At 47.5% G+C, this 24681-nt stretch overlaps 6 protein-coding genes across 6 annotated transcripts; 3 read left to right on the top strand and 3 right to left on the bottom strand.

Annotated features, from left to right (window-relative positions):
- Positions 1-3230: 3230 nt before the first annotated feature.
- On the top strand, positions 3231-5549 carry N7446_005212 (uncharacterized protein; the record flags this gene model as incomplete). The annotated part of the gene is made up of 1 exon (XM_058513960.1): positions 3231-5549. The coding sequence occupies one exon, from the start codon at positions 3231-3233 to the stop codon at positions 5547-5549; it is 2319 nt and encodes a 772-aa protein (XP_058375289.1).
- A 1546-nt stretch (positions 5550-7095) lies between these two features.
- Positions 7096-8820, top strand: N7446_005211 (uncharacterized protein; the record flags this gene model as incomplete). The annotated part of the gene is made up of 1 exon (XM_058513959.1): positions 7096-8820. One exon carries the CDS (start codon positions 7096-7098, stop codon positions 8818-8820), a length of 1725 nt encoding a protein of 574 aa, XP_058375288.1.
- Positions 8821-11472: 2652 nt separating this feature from the next.
- On the bottom strand, positions 11473-11927 carry N7446_005210 (uncharacterized protein; the record flags this gene model as incomplete). The annotated part of the gene is made up of 2 exons (XM_058513958.1): positions 11473-11568; positions 11637-11927. The coding sequence occupies 2 exons, from the start codon at positions 11925-11927 to the stop codon at positions 11473-11475; spliced, it is 387 nt and encodes a 128-aa protein (XP_058375287.1).
- A 677-nt stretch (positions 11928-12604) lies between these two features.
- Positions 12605-14065, bottom strand: N7446_005209 (ankyrin repeat domain-containing protein; the record flags this gene model as incomplete). Its single annotated transcript, XM_058513957.1, has 1 exon — positions 12605-14065. The coding sequence occupies one exon, from the start codon at positions 14063-14065 to the stop codon at positions 12605-12607; it is 1461 nt and encodes a 486-aa protein (XP_058375286.1).
- A 5611-nt stretch (positions 14066-19676) lies between these two features.
- Positions 19677-20918, bottom strand: N7446_005208 (uncharacterized protein; the record flags this gene model as incomplete). The annotated part of the gene is made up of 4 exons (XM_058513956.1): positions 19677-19776; positions 19837-19973; positions 20033-20580; positions 20642-20918. The coding sequence occupies 4 exons, from the start codon at positions 20916-20918 to the stop codon at positions 19677-19679; spliced, it is 1062 nt and encodes a 353-aa protein (XP_058375285.1).
- A 1450-nt stretch (positions 20919-22368) lies between these two features.
- N7446_005207 (gamma-glutamylcyclotransferase family protein) lies at positions 22369-23478 on the top strand (the record flags this gene model as incomplete). Its single annotated transcript, XM_058513955.1, has 1 exon — positions 22369-23478. The coding sequence occupies one exon, from the start codon at positions 22369-22371 to the stop codon at positions 23476-23478; it is 1110 nt and encodes a 369-aa protein (XP_058375284.1).
- Between the last annotated feature and the right edge of the window lie 1203 nt (positions 23479-24681).

Genomic DNA, 24681 nt, shown 5'->3' with positions numbered 1-24681 from the left:
TGGAAGGAACCGGACCAGCCCGGTCTATGCGGATCTGACCCGAACCGCGAGCTTTTTCGCGGCCGACGGAAAATTTTCCTGGCAGCGATCCTAGGGGATTTCAGAGTATTAGGAGCTGCACATGATGGAAGACCTTACATTGCTACTGTCAACTTGGCTGAGTAACGATATTCTGGGCTCACTGCCGAGGTCTTGGCGTATCGGCCATTGAGCAGGCCAGGCCACAGTTGATTATCTTGCTTTGTACAGTGAAAAGTCACTCACACACTCTTTGTCATCTACGCTAAGATTATCTCTTTGTAGACACGCATATTTTGTAGCTGCCAATGGATTCGGACTAGGTGGTATGACTTACTCGTTAGGGAATCCAGGAAACTTGAGTTGAAAGGTGTCGCGCCGAAGTGGCTAAGAAGTGGTTAAGAAGTGGTCAAGAGAAGGGCGGCCAGGTACTTAGCAACGGCAGACCTGAATGACCATTAAAGAGTAATCGAAGAATGATGGGACATCATCTTGGTTCCTCCCAGCATTTGTACAACGCATGCGAGACCATTTTTTCACGAACAAGTGGGCAAGAACGGCCCGGTCTCACCTGCGTCCCCGGCGACCGATATTCCAGAGAAAAGAAAATCGTCTGGTAGCCTTATTGTCATTGCGGGAATCTCCGCATAAATGTCCTGAGCCGGAAGGGAAATCTGCGGTTCTCAGAGCTTCAGCGTCTTAACAACATGTATGGTATTTTGAAGCGGCAAATCATGCTATCTCTCTTTTATCGATCGATTCGTGTATATCGATCATTGGCAGAACAATACCCATCCTCTTGCGATACATGCAGCAAATTAGTCAAGCGCACCAATGTGAGCAGAATAATTATGTGTTTCCTTGCGCTATATAATACTGACACCCTTAAGTTAAGCACAGCATCTGTACTGCAAGAATCCCCCGATGCAATGTTGGATTCTCTGTTGTAGGGCTATCATCCCACGTTCAAGCCCCATCCTCTGGGGCGGGAGTAGAGTTTCTTCTCTTCTTGAGCCCTGCAAAACAGATGTGCTACTACTGTATAATGGGAAACTGTTCGGCGGATATACTGCCCTGTTGATGGACCACATTCTTGCCGATTGCTGCAAGCCAGCGGCGGTCACAGCCTTCCTGAACACGTCTTACCTCCAATCGGTCCCATTCAACCGCTCCGATACTAACTTCGCGCATGGCCGATAGGGTTGAAGGTCGCAAGATTTACTTGAAAGGATCTCTCCAGATTCCAGGAAAGACTTCTCAAGATTGGGTTGACGCGATCAAAACGGAAGCTTTGTTTATAAGGCCAAAAGATTGGGAATAATGACCAATGTCGTTGTGTCAAATCATGTATCCACTTTGATCCCGGGATACGGCTTTCGGCAGGACGGTCTCCCCGCGGGGTGACACTAGTCCAGACTTTCCACCTCCAGCGGCGGCAGGCAGCAAAGCTCGCGGGAAGCTCGTCGTCTGGTCTGTTTGCTTCCCACTGGGAGAGCCGAAGCAGCTTGTTGACTTCAGGTTGGGTAGAGAATAAAGGGTCGGGACCGTCATGGGGGCAACTATCCAGTGAAGGGCTGAATCCATATTCTGAGGGTGGCGTGTATTCGTAATATCCTGGAGTCAGGTCGTATTGTAAATCCTGGTGTGAGGGTCTCACGTATACATAGAGGTGGATAGTGTTTCAACATGAACAATCGATATTAAGAACAACTATAGTTGACTCTAGATACAAGACGTAGCGTGAGGAAGCAAAAGAAAGGTAGCTTCCTCGCGTTCAGGGAAACATGTGTACACCATGTGGGTCCCATGCAGATCATATCTCCATCCGTTCCGCATGCTTCATGTATATCCTTGACAGGAGCTACAATCACTCCTGGGAGCCTTAGGTCCTCTGGGAAGTATGAAATGTATGTCTCGCTCGCGCAATGAATAGTGAAATGGGTTATAACATTTAGAATAGCTCTCCTTGTCTCTATACACAAGGCATAGCGTGAGGAAGCAATTAAAAGGGACTTCGTGTATCCAGACAGTGTCTAGTCGGAGCAAAGCTAATTCGAGCTTCACTTTCCTGCCAGGCCCATCTTCAAAACACATTCGAATATCAGCGTACGTTGTGTAATGAGCCAGGGCAATGACGTCGGTCATCCTTACAGGTGATCAGTGGGGCTAGGTTATTCGAGACTGCCAATAAAATAAACCATATACCCTCAAGAATGCAAGGGGCTTTAAATTACGCGACTGAGCGGTCTTCATGACCGCCAGTCCACAATAACTGCTCTAGTGGAGAGCACATCACCGCAAAGGCAGGCCCACTCGAACACTGCAGTACCAGTTCAGAACACAACCGGTTCGGCGAAGCAGAGCGTTGAAGTCGGCATGTCAAAAGATGAGGCATATAGGGTATCTACCACAAGCTTGAATTGATGGCAACGTCGTTTTGGATGTGGGTGATACCCATATACCTATATCCCCGTAAAACCACTGCCCCCCTCTCTCCTCTTTAAAAAAATATGTTGGGATGCTTGATTCTACCCCCTTTTTCATCAATGCCTGCTCAAAACTGACGATTCAATTTGAGATCATCAAAATCACCGTTACGGGTTTTGTCCGTGGAGGCAGCTCAATTTGTCTCGCTCATAGAGCCTATTCCTGACCAGAGATTCAAGTGCCCAAACAGTGAAGGTACATCTCTTTGCTTTTCATGAAGTCCGTTGCCGGGCGACTACGTGACGTCTAATCCCCAAAACTTAGAGCATACAGAAGCGTGTTCCACAGAACAGACGGAGAATGAGAGAGGTAAGCCTATTCTGGAAGAATTTTCGGGTCTCTCGAGTGGTATGATCGAGATAATGACCTCGCCATAGTGACTGTTACAGTACTTGCTGAGGAATTTAAAGTAGAACTGGATTTATCTATCTACTGATGAGGCCGCTCCAGGTAATCCGAAGTAATGCGAAACCATCGAGTCGACGTATATTCCAGAAAACAAAGGACTCTGAACGTCAGCACATCAAAAGACCAAAGCCTGTTGGTGCCTTTGATGCCTCAGGCATGTATCGACCCTAGCCAAGGGGTGAGTAAGCTGGTTGGTAAACATCTGGACGCATGCCGCGCTGACGGCAACTCCTCCGCGCCAGACAGCGAACCCCCTACTATGTTGACTTCGATTTGCGTCATTTTTATTATTTGCTGAATACTGACTTTAACAAGCGATGGAAGAAACAATCGCCGAGCTACGACGTCAGCTTGAGAAGGAGAGACTGGCGCGAGAGGAGGCAGAGCGTCGTGAAGAAGAAGAGAAAAAGGCGCGAGAAGAGGCAGAGCGGCGCCAGGGAGAGGCAGAGCGTCGTGAAGAAGAAGAGAAAAAGGCGCGAGAAGATGCAGAGCGGCGCCGGGGAGAGGCAGAGCTGCGAGTGCAGCCCAACACACTGTTTCGCCTTCTCGATCGCTGTCACAACTCTTTATCTCAAGCGATCCGAGTTGAGACGGATGCGACCCTCACGACCCAGGGCGACGCGACCGACCCAGTGAACCGACTTTACCCCCAGCGCATAGTCCCTTGGCTTGACTTCCCTCAACTCCAAGAGCAAATCTGGGGGAAATTCGACCGCACGGGTGCCTTCACCTCGCGCCCCCTCTTCCCTTCTGATACCCAAATAGATTATGTCGTTACGAATACCCAGAACAAGCCGATCTATTCGGAGGCATCCCTTCGGAATTTTGAGCGAGACACGGTGGATAACTTTGTCGAAAAGGTAATTAAGGCTTTGAGAGATGATGAATCCCTTCGCCATGAGTTTGGAATCCAGGGCCAAGTCACCTTCTATGACCGCGCGAACCCATCGGAAACTTCGCTGGAGAACAGCTTGGAGCAAATGAATCTTCAAGACGCACGGACACCCCAACGACCAGCGAACACAAGGCGTGGGAGAGGCAGAGGAAGAGGGAGAGGAGCGCCGCAGAGACAGAAGAGCGCTGGCACGGCACGAAGACGCAATCGCCGCGCGGACCAGTTCTGCGTGCACGTTGTGGCCAACGAGCGACAAAAACCAGTGTACGCAGTGGAGTTCAAAGCGCCGCACAAGGTGACAATCCCCGAATTGGTGGCGGGTCTACATCAGATGGATCTGGCTCGCGATGTCATTGACCAGGAAGGCGACACGTTTGAGTTCTATGCCACCTACCTCGTCGCCGCTGTGGTCACTCAGATATTCTCATATATGATCGACAATGGGGTTCAATACGGCTACATCTGCACGGGGGAGGCTTTCATTTTTCTCCATATCCCGAAGGATGATCCCACAGTTGTTCAATATTTCTTGTGTATCCCGAATCAAGACGTGCAGGCGGACGATGAATGGCGCCTCCACCGGACCGCCATCGGTCAGGTGCTTGCATTCACCCTTCAAGCTCTGGCCGCCGAAGCTCCGTCTCAAGAATGGCATGATGCGGCACACGACAAGCTAAAGACCTGGGAGGTCGAATACCTGGACGTGTTGAGAAAAATCCCCGAAACCCTCCGTAAAGACCCGCAAGCCTCCAATTATCGACCCTCGCACTGGAAGTTAGAGCCGAAGGCACACAATACACGATCCCGTGCTCGCTGCCAACCAGGTATGTCTACTCCGAAGCATTCGTCGACCGAAGACAGCGGCAGTGATGAAGAATCGCATTCACCATCCATCGCAGCAGCGGCGCGCAGCAGGTCGAGCCGCGGCCAAGGCAACAATCGTCAATCGACTAAGGAAAGCGAAAGCACTCGAGCCGGTCGGAACAGCGAACAGACTTCTCGAAAAGACGGGAAATCTACACGACCCTACTGCACAATTGCCTGCATCCGCGGCATGGTCAACCGAGACCCTCTGGATAAAAAATGCCCTAACTGGGAACTCCACGGTGGCCAGAGACACTCCATGGGGCCGCAGGAGTTCACACGCCGGCTTCACCGTCAACTTGCCCGAAACCGAAACCATGGGTTTGAACAACTCCACGTCTGTGGTCGGACGGGTTATCTCATCAAAGCTACTCTTTTATTACACGGATACACTGTGATAATCAAAGCTACCACGGCGGACAAGCAGCATCTCATTCAAGCAGAGGCAGGCAATTATCGTCATCTCAGGAGCCTGCAGGGAAAACAGATCCCCGTCTGTCTTGGGACATTTACGCCACGAGTCTCATATTGGTACCATGGCGAATTAATGGCGCAGATGATGATACTGAGCTGGTCTGGAACACGGCTTCAACATGTCATTAATGATGAGAATTCCAGATTCTTTCACCAGGAGCGCGACAAAGCTCTGACCGTGCTCCGGTCGCATGGGGTTGTCCACAGCGACAACGAGTGGCGCAATATGCTATGGGATGACCTGGGTGGCCGTTTGGTTGTCATTGACTTGGAGGACGTGAGGTGGCTGAAGCGCCCTCGGACTCTCGAACCAACCTCTGGCAACACGCGGCATGGCCATCGCGTCGGGGCGGGGAAAAGCAGACATAGACTCCTGTCCAGCTCAATCGCTGTCTGCACATGACGGCCCGAGGCTCATGGACGTTTACGTGCGCCTTCAGACCACATAATCTTCTCGTGATGTCCGTAGGGAAGAAAGTCCAGTGTCGATGGAGCTGGCACTTTGGTTTGCCTTGGAAATTCACAGATGACCAGGAACTCAGGGCCTTGGGAATCATTTACGTAGACTCTCAAGGTATGAATGTCCTTTGGAATGAAAAGCTCGGGCGGGCAACAATCATCCTTTCACCGCTCTGCAGTTGCTTCGACAGTAAAGGTCTTTTCAACACCAGGCGGGCCACTAGGAAAAGTCAGGTATGGAGATGCTCCGTCTGTCCACGTACAGCGGAAACATGAAAATAAATTTGGATCTACATTGTCGTTTTTAAGAGTTGTAGAAGGCATTTGGCGTTTATGGTATTATTTACTGTGATTGGAGCTTCTCCCAGCAATGAGAATTCACGACGTTTTCCACACGAGCTTGCTCCGCCCAGCGGCTTTGGACCCCCTCCTAGCCAAAACGAACCTGTTCAGCACCCAATCAGATTGGGCAAAGATAACATTGAGAAAAAGAATGGACGATCGAAAAGATATTGGATTCACGTCACCAAGAATCGACATGGAAAGAGAAGACTGGAGTACTACGTGAAATGGAAAGGCTACCCTTCTTCGTGGCGGCCCCAACAGGACCTGGTCCCAGGGAGTGGCGAGCTCTCGTATGAGTTCCACAGCCAGGACCCAGAACGGCCTTCGCCTACTGAGCTATGGTGTCGCAGGAGCTCCTAGTTGTCTAGGAGGGGGGTAATGTCAAGGATATAGATGAAGCATGCGGAACGGATGGAGATATGATCCGGACGGGACCCACATGGTGTACATGGGTTCCCCTGAGCGCGAGGAAGCTACCTTTCTTTTGCTTTTTCGCGCTACGTCTTGTATCTAGAATCAACTATAGTTGTTCTTAATATTGATTGTTCATCGTGAAACACTATCCACCTCTATGTATACGTGAGAACCTCACAGGGAGTGTCAGAGATCGAGCATATATAGTAGCTTGGGTGTTTGGTCGCTGACCAAACATTGTGCCTTTCTGGCCGGATGGCGTAGTGGTAGAACCCAAGCATCCATGTACCGTCACAGGGAGCCCATGCAGTCCTAGGAGTCCATACTTGAACCCCAGGAACCTAGCAGCCTCCAGCCGTTGGTAAAGGTGGACACCTATTGGCTATAAAAACGCTTAAGTAACATTGATCTCTATCATACAAGTCCGTGAAATGTCCTGAGGGACCCTCGTGTTCCTAGGAACCTGTATTGCTTTCCTAGGAGAAGGGAAAAGCGTTCAGCACGTGCGGGGAGCTTGATTAGCTAATATGTACCAAAAATCGAGCGCTTACAGCTCCTCATTATTGGAAGCTGGTTATATCGTGGAACCAGCAACTTCGCTACTAATATGCCTAGTCTCGCCTCTCCCTTCGCTCTTCATTTAATGCGACCAAGTGAAACCATTATTTCCCATTCGCCTAGGACGGACGCATCGTGAACAAAACACCGCGGGTTGTCGCAACGAGTCCAAAATGTCTGGGAGGCAAGCACCGTCCCTTCTTTCTTTGCCCATTGAAATTATCCAATTGATCCTTTCCTACATCCCGTCTCAGGACCTATCCCAAAATGTGGAAATGACTTGCAAAGAACTCAGGAAGGCCATGATCCCTGTCTACCGAGTTAGATACGGGCATGAGCCAGCGCCTTCTGTCCCTATCAGTAACAGTTGTTGGAAACGATTTGCCATCCAGAATGAAGTTTATTGCAGCCACAGCGATCACATGAGAGATGAAGTGGTCGATGATTTCCTTAAATCTTACTTTGAATCTCCGGACCATTATATCTCGAGGGGGGCCGAAGATGTTGTATATTACCTTCACAACAATCCTCATATTCATCCAAGAGGCATTGAAGCAATTGTTGCCGCTCTCAATATACAACATCGCTGTCGCGACTCCAACGTTTTCTTGCTCAGATATCGCGATTCTGATGTTATGCCATTTCAGTCTATGGCTTTACTTCAGGCACGCTTCAACCTGCAATTTTCTGTTTCTTGGTCTACCTGTTCTTCAGAAGTTTTGGAACGTTGCCTATTTGCCGTGGCCACAAGTGGTGATATGGAACTGTTTGTCTACTTAAAGCAGCTTTTGCTCGAGGATGGCAAAGATATTCAAGTTCACCGCGCAGCCACAGCAGCCGTTCGGTCTGATCGAGTGGAGATTTTGCAAGAATTACAAAGCACTTTTGGTATCGAATCTCATACCTTGCCATTAATGGAAGTGGCAGCGTATTCCGGCAGCGCAAATGCAGTTCAATTTCTACTCGAGCTTGGGCCTACGGTTGATTTGGAATATCACTACGAACTCGCATTACGCTGTTGCAATCTTGATGTCCTTCGCCGGCTCAAAATGCATTCTCTACGCAACAGGGGCTCATATTTGCGGAATGGGCAATTGCAAATTGCAGTCATCTTGACAAACCTCTTGGAGAGTTGGGCAAACAAGAGCAAGATAATTGAATTTCTTGTTAAGCATGCTTCTGTCGACATTAACGCCATTGGAAGGGATGGGCTTGCTGTCGTACATATTGCGGCCGTCAACAATCAGATCGATGCGCTCAAGCTTTTCGAAAACCTTGGTGCCAACATGATGTCTTTGGGTGAGGTTGAACAGACGCCAGCCGAAATTGCCCTTTGTAATGGGTACAACATGCCATTCCTCGAGTGCTCTTCTCTCCCAATAGAGCTATTCGCGATGAAGCGGGACCTGGCAAAAACTATCATTGGCAAACATTGCGATGCTATGTTCAAAGGCCAGCAGAAGTGTCCCAGCTTCGACCGTGCTTTAAATGACGCAGAAAGCAAGTTGGCGGATATTTGGGCAAAGTCGATCGGATTGGAAACGTTGCGTGAACTGCTTAACATAATCGACACACCGTTGTTTGAGCCAGTTGAGAAGTTGCTGAGGATCATCATGGAATTTGGTCGGGGGCCGGTTAAGCCGAGAGAAAGGCAGCTTCGAGATGTGGATGACATCAAGGACATTTTGAACAAGTTTTTCAATCAGCAATATTCGAATGGGGTTCTTACGAATCTTGCATGTTATTTGGAACCAAAGCTGGACCGATCGGATATCGAGCGCCTAAGGATTTTCGTAAATTCGAGAACTGGCCGTGCCTTGCACCTCAGAAGATGTTCCTTTGCTCTAGAGGAACACAGAATCTGGATGGAGTTCAACAAGGCTGTCAACAAAATATAACTAGAGAGCCGCCTTTCCTTGAACCGTTCATCTACACGAGCTTGCATGTTCTCCAGTGTTTCCTCTAATTCTTGGGTCTTGTCTTTGAGAGCTGTGGTTTCGCTCAGTAATGTCGCGTTTTCAGTCAATACGTCGACAAAGCCATCCTGTGTAATGTCATTGATAAAGTGTTCGGTTTTCCTATCAGTCTGGCTAACATGTTGATTTGCTCACTTGGAAAGCAGGCTCCGGGATCCACCCATCACGAACTTGGCTGACCACTGTGAAAATCATTCAATACAATGTACGTACAAATGGCAAAGCTTGCCGCGTCTGATCTTATTTCCCTCATAATTTTGAGTACATCATCATATTGAGTGCGCGTCCGTACTTAGCATTCCCACGAGGCTGGGGTTGCGTTAATGGTACTTATCGAGTCTCGTAGTGGGAACAGATAAAAAAGCCCTACGCGCCCACGTTCGGAGAGTAGGAGCCCGTGAGGTAAATTTTGTGCTCCCCCTGGCGGCGTGCAGCACTTGATGATCATACGTCGATATCGAGGAAGCTAAGACATGCACAGAACCTATTTATTATCTTATTTTCTTGATTTGCGCATAGAATCTCATCTTGAGCTTTACTCTATGCACCCACAAGACGAGCTTTTGACATGTTAGACATAAAAAGTGTGATTTCAACCGAATCAATGTTCCTAGATAATTGTTTATCACTCAATATTGACGTAGCCAACCCTGTTCACCAATACGCGCTTTGGTTTAGTTTTATTTCAATGCATCGGAAGAGTTAAAAATTCTTCCACTGTACCTGTACAGAAAAGAACTCTGAAGTAGGATATGTCCCCATGAGGTGTGGTGTGGCGCATGCCGAGCCACCTCAAAGCAGTAATTACATTTGGCAGGCAGAGTGCGATCTTGATTCTACCAAAAAGTGGTTAAACAGGGGGCGCTAAGAAAGGGGGCTAAGTTAAGCAGAGCGGTTAAGAAGCGCGGTTAAGAAGCGTGGTTAAGAAGCGTGGTTAAGAAGCGTGGTTAAGAAGCGTGGTTAAGAAGCGTGGTTAAGAAGCGTGGTTAAGAAGCGTGGTTAAGAAGCGTGGTTAAGAAGTGTTGATTATTAAGTGATTCTTCAGTGTTCATGTTATTGAGGGGAGCTGATTGTTTGTTGTGTTGCATGTTATCTAAGATACAAGTAGGCTGGTGAACAGGTATACATATGTATACACGTGATCCCAGCCTCATTATTATCTCAGTAACCGGGATATTTCAACAAAACGGTTAACAACAAACGGTTAACAACAACGGTTAACAACAAACGGTTAACAACAAACGGTTAACAACAAACGGTTAACAACAAACGGTTAACAACAAACGGTTAACAACAAACGGTTAACAACAAACGGTTAACAACAAACGGTTAACAACAAACGGTTAACAACAACGGTTAACAACAAACGGTTAACAACAAACGGTTAACAACAACGGTTAACAACAAATGGTTAACAACAAACGGTTAACAACAACGGTTAACAACAAAGGGCTAATTGATGCAGCCTGCAGTGGTAGTCCTGAATGACGTTAGAAATTATCGAAGGATGATGGTACATGGTCTTGGTTCTCCCCCAGAATTAGTTCGACGGATGCAAGACCACATTTCACCGAACGAGTGGGCTAAACAGTCCGGTCTTGCCCGCGCCCCGGGCAATCAACATTTCAAGGAAAAAGGAAAGGTGAAACCGTTGATAGAAATACTGGCATTTCGGAAATCTCTGCATAAATTTACTGAGCCGGTAACTGAAAATCTGCAGCGTGCACCATTCTTCATCCTCAAATTTTCAACAACAATATATAGAATTTTGAAGCGGCAATACATACTATCTTTCATCTATCGATCAATTCGCAAATCTCGCGCACAGATGTGAGTACCAATAACAAAGTGTTATCCTCCCCTATAATGATCTTGACGCCCTAAAGTTAAGCCCTGCAACTGTACCCTCAGGAATCCCCGGGTACAATGATGGACTCTCTGCTGCAGGGCTATCTTCCCAAGTTCAAGCCCCATCCTCTGGGGTGGGAGGTAGAGTCTCTTATGTCCTTGAGCCCTACACAACAGATGTGTTACTACGATGGGAAATTGTTTGGCGGATATATTGCTCTGTTGATGGATCAAATTCTTGCCGATTCCTGTAAAAGTTTCTTTGATAATGGAAGGCTTCATTGTTGCGTAGTTTCCGACTTTCCTAACAAGTAAGCCAAACAAAGCATACTATTATTCCCAATATTTTGGCCTTGTAAACAAAGCTTCCGTTTTGATCGCGTCAACCCGATTTTGCGAAGTCTTTCCTGGAATCTGGAGAGATCCTTTCAAGTAAATCTTGCGACCTTCAACCCTATCAGCCAAACGCGAAGTACTATCGGAGCGGTTGGTGGGACCGATTGGAGGTAGACGTGTTCAAGCTGGCTGTCACTGCAATCTTACTTATCTCCAGGGTGGGGTTGGAGTTACTATTATCTTTGCCTGTGGGTCAGCGCCTGCTACTTCCAGGCGTCAGCATTAATTGTCGTCTATTTATACTATTAGCTGGTAGGCGTATCCTCAGATTGTTTCGGAATCATATATCTGCCCTGCCGCTAACGCCTGACTGCGATACTAAGTGCAAAGTTATACCTGGGAAGCCATGCGGGCGTTGAACGCCGGGTCTGTAAAGTCTAGGCCGAGGTTGTCCATTGTTTCTAATAGGTCATCGACAGATATTTTCTATACCCAGCAGAACTTTGTAAGCGTTGTAGATACTTTTTTCAACAAATTTCAAGAAGACAGCTTACAAGGACCATATCTTCTGCATCCTCAAGTGAGAACCGCGTTATGTTGTTGACTGACTCTTGACTTCGAACAAGGTCTTTCATCCATCGGTCAATGGCGCTTAGATCCCATTGACCATTGGCGAATTTCAAATATGGGTATTGCTTGGTTGTAGAGATGATTTTACGTTCGATGGCGCCGAGAGAACGATCGTATCCTCGACGCAGAAGCATGCCCCGGATCGAGTTTGGACGGATGCATCGGGCGAAGAAGTAGATCGTAATGACAATTTCCTCATTCAACCAATTTAACATGATAAACACATTCTTCACCCTCCAGGTGCCTCCCCTCGGCCAATTTATACGGTTTCTCACGTTGCAAAAGCCTCTTCAATGATAGTACGTTGGCAGTCAGAAGAATGGACGACTTGCAACGAACTTTCGGCTTACCTTACTGTACTGCATAGGTTGTAAAAATTGTGACGGTGAAGACGACCGATCCAATTGTCCTCACCTGCCCCCGAAAACGCCTGTTCATTCAGATGAACCGTTTCTTCCTCACCAACAATTTGTAGACCACGACTTATTTCCTGCTCGTTGAGATGCTTGTTCATGTGTAGCTTCAACAACTTCGTCCGCCATTAGGTGCTTTTAACGAATTCCGGTCCATTCCCAGTCTAGCATATAGGCTCCGTTATGCAGATATTTGGTGGCTTGTTATTCGACGGAAGGCCAAGATCCCGCCCTTGCTTCAAGTTTAGGTAACATTAGCAACAGCCCGTTGCACGGCCGACGCCTAGGTCTACAATAGGGCTCACTAGCGCTGAATTTGTAGCAATCTCTAGATAACGACAAGCAGTAGCAAATAGGCAGCAATAAATAGCCTACTACATGTATTACCGCATTGCACTCAGAGAACCCGACCGCCGTGGACACGCCAACGGGCTGGTATCGCATCAAATGAAATCTCTTTCTATAAACTAGCTTGAAGACTAAAAGCTTCGCAAATAAACCTTGACATGCCCATGGTTGCGTTCCTTGGCGATGGCATATGCTGTCTGGCCATTCGAATCTTTCAGTCGCTTTTTGACACCACGCTGATTGGCCAACAAATGTACAATCTCATAATGCCCATTAGCCGCAGCCCACCAGAAAGATGTCCTCTTCTGATCATCCATCGCATTCACATTTATATTGGGATGCTCCAATAACATTCTGGCAACTTCCAGCCTACCTTGAGCTGACGCGAACATGAGCGCGGTAAAGGAGTGACGGTCTCGGTCATTGATCAGCAAAGTTTCTTCGTAGCTGAGAAGGAGACGGATAATGTCGATATGCTCCATAATGATTGCAATCTGAAGTGGCGACACCCCTGATGGGCTTTTTTGGTTAATGTTGGCTGAATTTTCCAAGAGAAATTCCACCACTGAAAGCTGCCCTGCGCGACATGCCGACCAAAGCGGCGGTAGTGCATCGGCAGATTGAGGGCTTATATGAAGCCCCGGCTGTCGGGAGAGGACTTTGACCAAGGCTAAAGAGCCATTTGCAGCAGCATTTGACAACGGTGTCTGGCCCAATTTGTCCGTGCAATTCAGGTCCAGATTCATTTGTTGCAAGAGCAGCTCAACCAGTTTTGTGTCGGAATTGTCGACCGCATACCAGATTGCGGTGCGTCCATTCTTATCTTGATAATTAAGATTGATGCATGGACTCAAAAGCAAGGCTTCAATGATAAGCAGCCGTTTGTTGATTGGGAGAAAACGACCGTATCCTTTGACAGCCAGAAGCAACGGAGTTTCCTGTTGGAGGTTGAAACGGTTGACATCAACGCGTGAATTTCGTACGAGCATTTGAATCGCCCCATAGTCGCCAATTTCTACCGCAATATGCAGTGGTGTGTGGCCATGATGATCGCTGATGTTGACATCTGTCCGCTCATCAGACAAGAGAAGTTGGAAGATATAAGATTGGCGACAAGCTAGTGCGGTTGTAATAGGCGCATTTCCATCCATGGATTGATTATTGATATCAATGTTCGGCACATTGATGAGTCGTTCGACAATTTTGACGCTTCCATGCAGAACTGCGATGGAGAAGGCACTTTCTCCCAAAGTATTACATTGTATGACTTTCACTGAATGATGGCTTAATAGCAAATCAACAGCGTCTGCGTACCGCAACTGTGTAGCCAACATGAGAGGTGTAAAGCCAGAATATATTTCGTTGATGTCTGTCTTTTCCCAACCCAGAGAGTGCTGCAGGATGCCTAAGCATCTATGTTCGATCGCCCAGTGAATTGGCAAGGAACCTTGAAAGTCTATGCAATCAAAGAGGCTCTTTCTGAAGATGACGTTGAATTCTCGAGACGTAAGACACAGATTTCGAAGGCCTTTCTCGTCGGTAAACTTGCCAACCCAGAGAAGGATTTCCAGTGGAAGACCCAAAAGCGGCATCTTCGGGGAGTCCATGAACACCTGAGATATAGGCACGTATAGGCACACAGTGACCCTATGCGGGTGGTAATAGGAAGAGGCTTCAGAGTAATCGTTTATTCTGTCATCTGCAGAAGTTGAATGAGGAGGTCAATTTTTAGAGGCGGTGGCTTCTATTTAACTATTTCCGGGGGTAGTTGTCAATTGCTGACGTCCCTGTAATAAACTTCGGTATCATCGTTGCTTACTTATGATGTCGAGCCGCTAGCTTCTAGGATCGTGATACATGCTCCTGGGGCCCTACAACTGGCTTCTAGGAGCACTAGGAATCCCGGGAACGGTTTTCTTGTTCCTAGGAAACACCCACCTATTCCTGGAAGGTATACATCGAAGCTAATATAATAAACTGGAATTATACTGACGGGCATGTCAATCCGAGCCACCTAGCTCCTAGGAATTTTGGTTCTTGTTGTCAGAGAACCGAGTGACTCCAAGACGGATAACCAACTTGAGCAATTCTGTAGCGCTTAGCAACGAAAGTACTCCCTTTTCTATTCCTGGAATATTATCCATATTGAAGACGTATTATACAAGGTCAAACAGATCCTTTACAATACATTACATACATAAATTACTTGTGGCGGTGCAGAATTTGTAATGGTAATGTAAAATATATCTGCATTGTGACAAGATTGTACTGTTGTTCCGTTCATCAAGCGCCAATACATGTCTTGACATTTTAAACTGAATCTTAACAGGGTGTAGCTATTTCCAAACAAAGTTGGTTGAAAAAGGGTCTTGAATAGGAGGCGTATGCTTCCAAAAGTCTCCAGCTAAAATTATCTCCTCAATATTAGATAGTGCTAGAATAGGTAAATCGATAATACTAGGTGCATAAAGATACATGACTGGGAAAACATGTCAAGAACGGGCTAAATCCGGACAAGTGTGCTCCTCACATGGTGGATTTGCCTAGCTAAAAGGGAGATAATGTACATTTTAATTAAACCACTATAATATACTACCACCTAGAAAGTCCCATCGCTTTACTTGACACTTGATCGGGTACATCGATCAGAGAGCTTCATGTCCGTCCAAGCTTGACGCAGCAGGACCATATCAATATCTGGGAAATGAGGTCCAATTTGCCTCAGTGTCATGTTTTGACTCTTGAAATCACGCAGCTTTCGTTTCTCTTTTGCGTTGAGTTTCTTCTGTGGTTTGTCTTTGTTCAAATCATCTGGACAATGCTGAGGCGGCTGTTGTCTTGACTTGGCCCTAGTGAGAGGTCCGCGAAGGCTTTTACCCTGATCCTCACCACGAGGCGTTGTTTTATCTTGGTTGGTAGGAGGAGGGTCCACACGCTCAAATTTGGTAGAAGAATTTCCATTGCTGTCTGTCGTGGAGGTAACGGAATATTTTGGCAAGGCTCCCTTGTCGTTTGCTTCGCTGGTCACAAGGCTCCAGGGAGGGTATGGCGATTCTATTGGTTTGATTCCAATTTCACCTGCAGAGCAACTGAGCAAGTTCAGCTGAGTGGTAACCTGATCACAAGTCTGGCGCACATCCTCCGGGCGGAGATCAGGAGTATCGAGGATTCGATGATCACTGATCTCAGAAGCAGGACTGTGTTGAACGGCGAGACTTTGGCCGGGAGGCTGTGGGCGTGTCGCATCCCCAAACAGTTTGTTTTTGATGTCATGCTCATGCAGGAGGGTTGGTTGCATGAGAGCTTGATCACAAGGTTGAGTTCCCTGGTTCTCATCGATCGTATAAGGCTCGAGAATTCGAGGATCAATAAATTCCTCCAATCCGGGAGTCGTTGGATCAGAACTGCATGGTGAACTTGAACGGGAAAAGCAAGAAACAACTGGACTGTTTCTGCTGCTTTTAATTGGCTCGTCACTGAAACTTGAATAGAAGTATTGTTCCGGATGTTCCTCGACGAACGAATGCAATGTGGGAACCGGCATGAATATGTTTTCTGGCAGTTGATACTCATGTTCAAGACGCGGAGGTGGGTAGCGGTAAAAGCGGAGTTTCTTCGGAAGCTGGTCATCCCGCTCCATGGAAGAATCTTGCGCTTCTGCCTTGCAAAGACGCTTTCTCTTTCTCGGGAGCTTTGGATTTGACCAAATAGCTTTGTTCAGCTTGTGGATGTCATGCAAATGATGTCGAAGGCCACGCTCATCGGCAAAAGCTTTGCCACATCCACAAATTGGCTCCGCTCCAGGCCCCTGGTTTCCAGGCATATGCTTTTCTTCAATGTGTTGCTTCAGATTGCCACTTTTCGGCCATTGATGTAATCGGTCTTCTGCTTCGAGGTCTATGTTCCACAAGCAAAAGGGGCAGTATCCAGGTCGGATCACTGTATTTCGGTATACAATCACTTCACAATGCTGTGTCCTCCATGACTGAATATGAGAAGAGCAGTGATCTCGCCATTGGCTTGATTTAAACCATTCCATGCACTCGTAACAGAATTTCAGCTCTTGTTCTGAGATTTCAAGATCTAGAGCCATCTCACGTCGAAAACAGTTGTGAGTGTGAGCACTTCTGTCAGACTTTTTCATACTAGAAAAATCAGCACGTATTTCAGCATTATATTTTGGGGCTACTCACCATTTGATTTCTTCGAGACAATCTCTAGCGGGGCAGCGATCTTGGATGGGGCTTTCCCTTGGAAGATAGGCCACGTCGACATCGCGTTCGCAATAAGCTTTTAGGTCATCCACGAAAAGAAGCATTTCATCAAACGAGAGCTCCCTGTCAGAAGACATGAGGGCTGAAATGTGGGCAAGTTCGGGCATAAGTAAGGATTGAGCCCGCGTGGAAACGTCGTTGTCACTTATTACCAGCTCTGCTTTGCCCCTATTGAGGATTCTTTGGTCTCGTTTCTCTCGTACCCAGCGGTTCTGGTATTCCTTTAGTCCTGCAAGGCGGAGTCGAATCAAGGTTTTCCTGTAGTTCAGCTTCTCGGCAACTGCAACCCTTTTGTCGCTGTGTGATGCTTCAAGCTGCTTGATTCGACGTCTGATATCGACCACTTCTGGCGTCTGCAGGATACTCGCCTCAATTTCAGCCGGCAGTTCCCCTGGAAGTCCACGTTCATAAAACCTCTCAAAGCCTTGGAAGTACTCGATATGACTCGACTGCTCTTCTTCTCCAAGAACGGCCGAGACTGTGTCAATCGAAGAGCAGTGTAACAGATATTCTTTGGGATATGTCCCCGCGTCCTTATGGCCATATATTTGAGATACCAAGGCAGAACCATGTTTTCCTGTACTGGAGTCAGCAAATTTGTTTCGTTTAGCGGTTTGTGGGCTTTGATTGTCCTCACCTTCAACCACGCTTCCGAGATACTTTCGAATTATATGAACGGTAAGACTCTTGTTGTATCCCGCGGTCGTAACTATTCCTCTCAGTAATTCACAAAACCGTTCTTTGTGGAGTGGAACATCTTGCGGGCCATCAGCTGTGACATTTCTGAGAACAGGCTTTTCCAGAAATTCCTCCTTCCAGCGTAATTCAATGGGTTCTCCGCTTGAAAGGTCAAACCTGGCAAAGTCTTCAACCGTTTCAATGCCATACAGGGCACCGTGCTGGAGAGCAATAGCTAAGAGAATATAACCGGAGGCGAATTGTGGTCTCCTGGTGTCACGAATACCGATTCCGAACCTAAAAATACGTTAACAAGTAAGCCCTCAAATCCAAGCTAACCCTCTCAAGGGTTTTTAGATTGCTTACACTGTATAGTCTGGGTTCCGGTTCCCTTTGAGCCACACTTGGTTAATTTTCCATTCAACCTTCCAAGGTGCCGTAGAAGATGGAAACAAGACTAGATCGATGTGCTTGTTTGGAAAATCAGCCACGCATAATCCCAAGGTCGTAGGTTCCTACCTTATATCTCAGGCCTCTCTCGTATCTGTCCTCATGGGCCGGTATGAATGCTCCAATCCTTGCTCCGGTGAAGAGATACAATTGAAGGGCCAACGTCATGATAGCCTTGAGCAACCCGGGCATAAAAATGCGATGATCTGCTTGCCACATAGAGGATATCACTCGGAGAAAGTCCTTCTTTGTAAAGCTGTGGTCCGGATCCTCGACGTTCTCAATCGTTTTTTCATTTTCTGTCAATGTTCTCCTTATCCACTTTGTCGCAATTAGCTTGGCTTCCATTGCGTAACACAAAAAATAAAATCCAAACAATGGCTTACGCTGGATATCTCTTTCCTGTCTTCCAACACAATCTTGATTTGCATTACTTCTTCAAATCCTCCAAACAGTCTTTCTGCGCAATTGAGAACCGATGTCATCACTGGTCGTCCATTTTTACTTTTTGTCCCACGCGCGAAATGACTGTACCACCGAAGAAATTCTTTGATGAGTGTATGGTCTGGGATCGCAGAGCCTGGCCCCGGTTTGTAGCCCTCGATCCCATACTGTCCAACGAACCTGCACCAATCAGTAACTCATTGTCCCGGTATTTTTCTAGTACAACTGCATATCAACTCACTTCATCCAAAGATTAACAGCGTCGCAATACATCCTCTTGGTTTTGGGCACCCTTTTATCTTTCTCTCGGATAGCGTCCTCATCTGCATGGGCGCCAAAAACGTAGCCGCTCTTTTGCAGTTGATTGTGGCGCTTTTCTTTGGCGATCTCATCTTGTTGAGCAAAGAACTGTTTCCTACCCATAGCCAGTTTAATTTCCAACGCAATGCAAGAAAAATCTGAGAATCTGAAAGGACAAGTTAGAAACCGAGAAAGCTATTTTGGAGGATTAAAGCAGGAAAATAGTCCCAATTTATAATTCAGTAAATTGATATGACCCAAGACTCTTCTCCGGCACTTCGCCGTGACAGGTGGATTCTGTGCCTTCCAGTTTTGCGTCATCATGGCCGAGTGCGCTATTTTTGAGAGGGGAATGAGACTGGAAGATCATGCACCCCCAGAAACAGGAGGAGCATGGTGAAAATTGAGGGCCATCAAAAAGTAGCCGCAGAGTAAATAGTATTGTGGGGCAAAGTGCTTGCTACTTTGGGTATGGTCTGAATGTAGACTGGGTGCTCAATAGATGACTCTGAGCGGTCTCTGAGTTATCAGTGAGTAATCAGTGAGCGATCAGTGAGCATCCAATCAGACTCACTGAGCGCTCACTGAGCGTTCATTGGACCTCACTGGTTTATCACGTGATTACTCTGAGCAGCTCAGTGACTCTGAGCCCGGACTGAAATCTACTCAGTGAGCCTGACTCTGAGCGCCCTCATAAAAGCGGCGGCAGCTAAGATAGGAAAGCCCCACCCGGCAGAGGAAATCAAGTACGTATAGCTACCTAGGTATACTTTACCAAATTTTTGCTACATTAAAGAAATATTAGTACATGTAATTAATAAACCTGCACTGTATATTATAATTCCCTAGTCTCGTACTCTTATAGCACAGGTGACTAGAAATGACCTTCCGACATATGAACTACATACTAGGTACCGTTTAAAGTGACAATACACTTTTTTACCAAGTCTAAATATCCTCTTTCCCCCCCCCCCCTTCTTCTCGGGAGGAAATAAATGAAGGGACCAACATCCGCAACCCTATGCATCGGCCATGCAGAGCTGATGTTAAGCGGTAATTACAACTCAGGATCCGAAGAGTTGCCACTTTGAGGGACAAAGCTGTTACTTGGCGGATCAAATGGATAATCATCACCCGGGTCGTCAGCGATTTCGGATCTGCAATTTCAAACAAATTAGTTTACTGGATACAACCAAAGCAAAGGGTGAGGAACGCACCGGTTAGATTCGTTCATGGTCTTGAAGCTTTCCGGCAAGTGTTGGGCCATGCTCTCGGTAGCGGCGGCGTTTCGGATCTTCTTCCAGAATTGTGACGAGGTGCTGGATGCGTAAGAGCTCTTGAGAGGCAGCTTGAACTGCGGCATGTTAGCACAAGTGCCTCACTACGTCAAGCGTCGAACTTTGTGCGACACACCTCTTGGATTGCCAGAATCATAAACGCCACGGCAAAACTTATCCATCGCTTCGTCCTTACTGGGCCTCTGAGGCATCTCCCACCTCGAAATTCAACCGTGCCGATCGCCGGCTCCTCAGTAAATGGCATACGCGTGACGTTGTGGAAGTTCCAGAGTACCGGGCGGTCCTTTTTCGACAAACCCTGTACAAGTTCGACGAGTTTCTCCTTGTTCTTTACAGCGTTGATCAACGCCGCTACTTCGCTTATGCTCTTCCCTTTCAGGTGTTGAGAATGTTTCTTGTTAGGCATACAGTAGTGGTAATTTCTCCGACTTTGAGGGAGAACTTGCTGGACTTGCTCGTCGAAGAAGACGACGGCAAAGGCGATTGCCTGCAGCTCTTTGAGGTTGAAGGTGCCTCTACCGGGGGACACGTGAACATGGCTACCGCATCTCAACACGCGCCGGGGCATGTGGAATACGGCCCTCATGGCGGCCCAGTATGCATCGATTTCATCCTCCCACCGCTTGCGTGTTTCCAGCCGCGGCGATACGGCCTCGAAAGGCACTGGACACAAAATTTCAGCCTGTCTTAGGACGATTGAGTTAAAGCGCGAGATTCGACCTACCGCCAGGATGCTTGGGCCAGTCTGGAGCAATCAGCGATCCATCCCAAGTAATCCACCAATTAAGGTGGCGCTCCCTCGTCTCACGATACTGGGTCCTCCGGGATTCAGCAATTACTTTCAATGGTTGTTGGTCACAGCCCTTCCTGTTGCGCAGAGCTTTGGCAATCTTGCCATACCAGAGGTCAAGGTCATCTTCCACCGGTGCCGGTACCGGCTGTTGTTTATTGTGCGGCTCGACGATGACCTCTATCTCGACGCCGAAGTAGTAGAAGCTCATATTGTGATCGATTACCTAGGTATCACTGCTGGAATCGTTCAGCTGGAGACCTAAACATTTATATATCCGAAGCAAAGGCTGTTATTATGCAGCAGACAAGAGCCTCTGGCTTTGCCTTAGGCCAATATATATCCTAAAACGCCTCGACAAAAGGTCACATCCATCCAAAGCCAGCACCAGGCACATGTTGGGCACAATCCTGCCGATTTGTGCATTACTGCCGTCCCCCGCCGGATCAGGAGGCCGCAGTTCCAAGGCTGGTGTTCCTAGCTGCATCTGCGTAATCTGACACATTGCTCAAGAGGAACCGAGCACAGTCAGCCCCATTCCAGCCTCAAGTATGTTCGCGAGGAGCCACTCCGTTCGTGCCGCAGCGGACGAGGCTGTTAATCTTTAGTCCATTGCCACGTCCCTATGTGGACTAATATCATCGTGGAAGGCTGCTGCCTTGGATTGGGCCATTGAGGACAGTTCCTGTAAACCACCAGGGCTTGTTATTTGTGATGAAGGCTTCCTCAGCCGAGGCGCGACTACTCGCTAGTTAGTGCGCCACGGCTAGGACATCTAGTAAGCCCGATGGCATTGATGCCCCACCACTAGTTGTGCCCACGGACCTTTCTGTATTGCAACAAGTAACCGTGCCAGCGCACACCAACACCCCTGCGGCGCTATGAGTGGGTGGCGGAACGTATGTGTTGTCGGCGGATACCCTGGACTGGGGCAGACTAGGGCAGACACTTGGGGCAAAAGGGCCGTAGCCTTTTCTGCCCGTTTTGGATTCGTCATTTCGGTAATTAATACGATGTCGTATAATCTACATACATACATATAACTTCCATGGTTCACTGTAAGAGGCTAATCAACCGAACTACTTATCTTACTATCTATATTCATCATAGTATCTACTAAAATGGCTGGGTAACTAGGCATAAAATAGGAATAGTTATAGTTAGCCTTAGCGACTGCGTTAATTAGGATATAAGTCATATTCGGTGATTAGAACCCATCTACGAGATTCAATCAGGAAGGCAATTACATACGATGACAGACCACTTACGATCTGATGCCTATAGATAATACTAACAATAAATGGAACATCAGAGACGGACAAGGGCAGCAAGGCTCGGGACACCGATGCTGGAGAGTACGAGTAGAGGGGTAAAAGAGAAGTTCTGTACGACGCGAGTATGCCATAACATGACTTAGGGCGGTAAGGCCAGCGGTGAAATCTTCACTATAGGCAGAAAGGGTCATGGCCCTTTGCCCAGAGGCTGCCATACCCACTCTAGTGCTGCCGCCTACTGAATGTAAACATCTTGGAACTACCCACAAAACATTCATCTAGCACATATCTGCGATTTTTGTTGAAGTGACTGGTTAGTGCACTATATCTCATACAGCGCGATCATTCAACTGTCCTTCAACGGGGTTTCTTCCTCATCACATCGCCATGGCTTCCAGATCGGCTAGGAGGCCGGATCGCTGGTACTATTTTGCATACGGTAGTAATATGAGCCTAAAGCAGATGGCAGAACGATGCCCGTCGTCTCTATTCATGGGAAAGGGCAGAATTGATGGATACAGGTGGCAGATCAACCAGCGTGGTGTTGCAAATGTTGTCGAATGCCGGGGAGACTATGTCGAAGGTCTTATTTACCAAATCGACGCCAAGGACAAACGACAACTAGACCGCAGCGAAGGCGTAGCGCTAGGTTTTTACAACGATGAGCATCTACACACTCTGTTCTTGCCCTTGCCAAGCTGCGGGATCAAGACCTTCCATGTTGCGAAGGAACTTGAGATGGACGATCAGCCTGATCTCAGAAAACCAGAGCACGAACCATCCGCTCCCGGACCCAAGAGGAGCAACGTATCAGAGTCCACTTTTGTTGATCAAAATCCATCGCACCAACCAGTATCGAGGCATCCGAGACAAGAGAGCTTAGAGATGGTTGATGCCCTTGTCTATGTTAGCCGCGAATACAAGGACGACGGATTAATCAGATCAGAATATATTACACGCATGGAGAAGGCGATCATCGATGGACGGAAGATGGGATTGTCAGATCAATTCTTGAATCACCTCGATCGTACCATTCATCGGGAGCTTCCACGTCTGAATAACGATGCCTTCCGAACCAGATACGGTCCTTATGCGAGAATGGAAATTGGTGGTACAAGCCACCAGCCGTACGGGGTCTTGGAAAGCACTCGACCAAGACAGGAACAGGACGAACGAGTGTCGACAATTCGGCCCAGCTATCCAAGGTACGCGAGGGTGATAACTATCCGGCCGAGGTATCAAGACTTCCACGATCTCGGTGGCAATCCCAGATATGCAGATGAAAGACGCCATCGACCGACTTACGATACTGGAAGACAGCCAGAGACTCAAGAATGGAGCAGGGGCAGGTCTCCGACGAGATTCATGCAGAGTCGAGGCTGGGACGAACGGGGCGGTGCAGGATCAACTACGCTTATCAATTCGCGTTACCATGTTGGAGGTCATCCTGAGCAGGTTTTTGAGTACCGCCGACGCGGTAGCTCTACTCCGTACTAAATTAAACTTTCTTTTCCGGTATTCTTCCTGCCTTTCGATCGAAGGCGCTGGCTACGAAGAAGGAAGAAACCTGCAGAGAATCGATCATATTCGCTGCTCTCAAACAAGAAAGAGAGGGAGCGCGCGTCACCAGTTCTTCTGCCGTTGACCTGGGGGGGTGCGAGACTATTAGGAAATGCACGTGATCCGAGGACTGGGTCGAGATGTTGTTCGGCCAATTCTTTTCAATTACCACTGCCCTCTGCCTGAGGGACATTTAACACACGCCGGTGAGTTAGTAGTTGGGTGGGTGACCACCAGCGAATCCTCACTGTTGTATGTTTTTGTTTTTGCTTCTTCTTGGTTCTTCTTCTTCTTATCTAGACATGATGAAACCATGAATTGGGTGAGCAACTTATCAAGAGAAAACTGGACTGGTCTTTGGAATAAAACTATACTTCGACTGATCCTTTCGCAGTAGAAAACGTAGCCAGAATGGACGAATACTAACGTAGAGACTACTTGGTTTGGCGGAGCTTTCCTATGCAAATTTGGGATGAAATGTGGCGAGAGAACGTCTGAAGCATGAATTGGAGGGAAGATATTTAATGATATAGCAATTTTGGATGACTTCACGCCACTGTTGATCCCTTATTCTACCCAGTGCTAGGAACATCTTCGAAAGAGAAAGGTGGTTCAAAGACTTCCTCGTCTTTTGTTTTTGTTGTCCTTGTTTCGTGGTGGTTAACTATCGGAAAAAGACGAAACAATGTTCAGTAGGGCTTTGGAGACTCCATCTCCGCTACCTTTCCAATTGCCTACGGGATTTCTCCTTTATCATCTCCGCCTCATGAAATACCTCATGGTTCTCTAGTCTCACTTCCGATCGATTGCATCATTCGCATTTTGCGAAGCTGCGATAAATTATCTCTAGCGATCGCTCTGTCTTCCACGTGCAAGCACCTACACTCCGTCTACTCCTCGAGTTCGTCAGGTGTAATTCGGCATGTGGGACCACGCGAGGTTTTTGCCTTCAATGAGGCCTTGATGACAGTAGGGAACATCCCCTCAGGCTATTCAGTCAATGTTAACATTTGGTAATAGACCCGCGCAACAAGAATCGTGGTAGAGTATTTCGACAAGGACAATTCCCACCACAGCCTTTCCCACTTGATTCACTGAGTACCCCCGCAATTTCCTCGGAAGATATCCAACAGGTCTTTG

The sequence above is a fragment of the Penicillium canescens genome, assembly GCF_028828765.1.
Source record: "Penicillium canescens strain IBT 15451 chromosome Unknown utg000003l_segment0_segment0, whole genome shotgun sequence".
NCBI classification, from domain to species: Eukaryota; Fungi; Ascomycota; class Eurotiomycetes; order Eurotiales; family Aspergillaceae; genus Penicillium; species Penicillium canescens.
The sequence above is the reverse complement of the archived record's forward strand: the minus strand, read 5'-3'. Positions and strand labels throughout refer to the sequence as shown.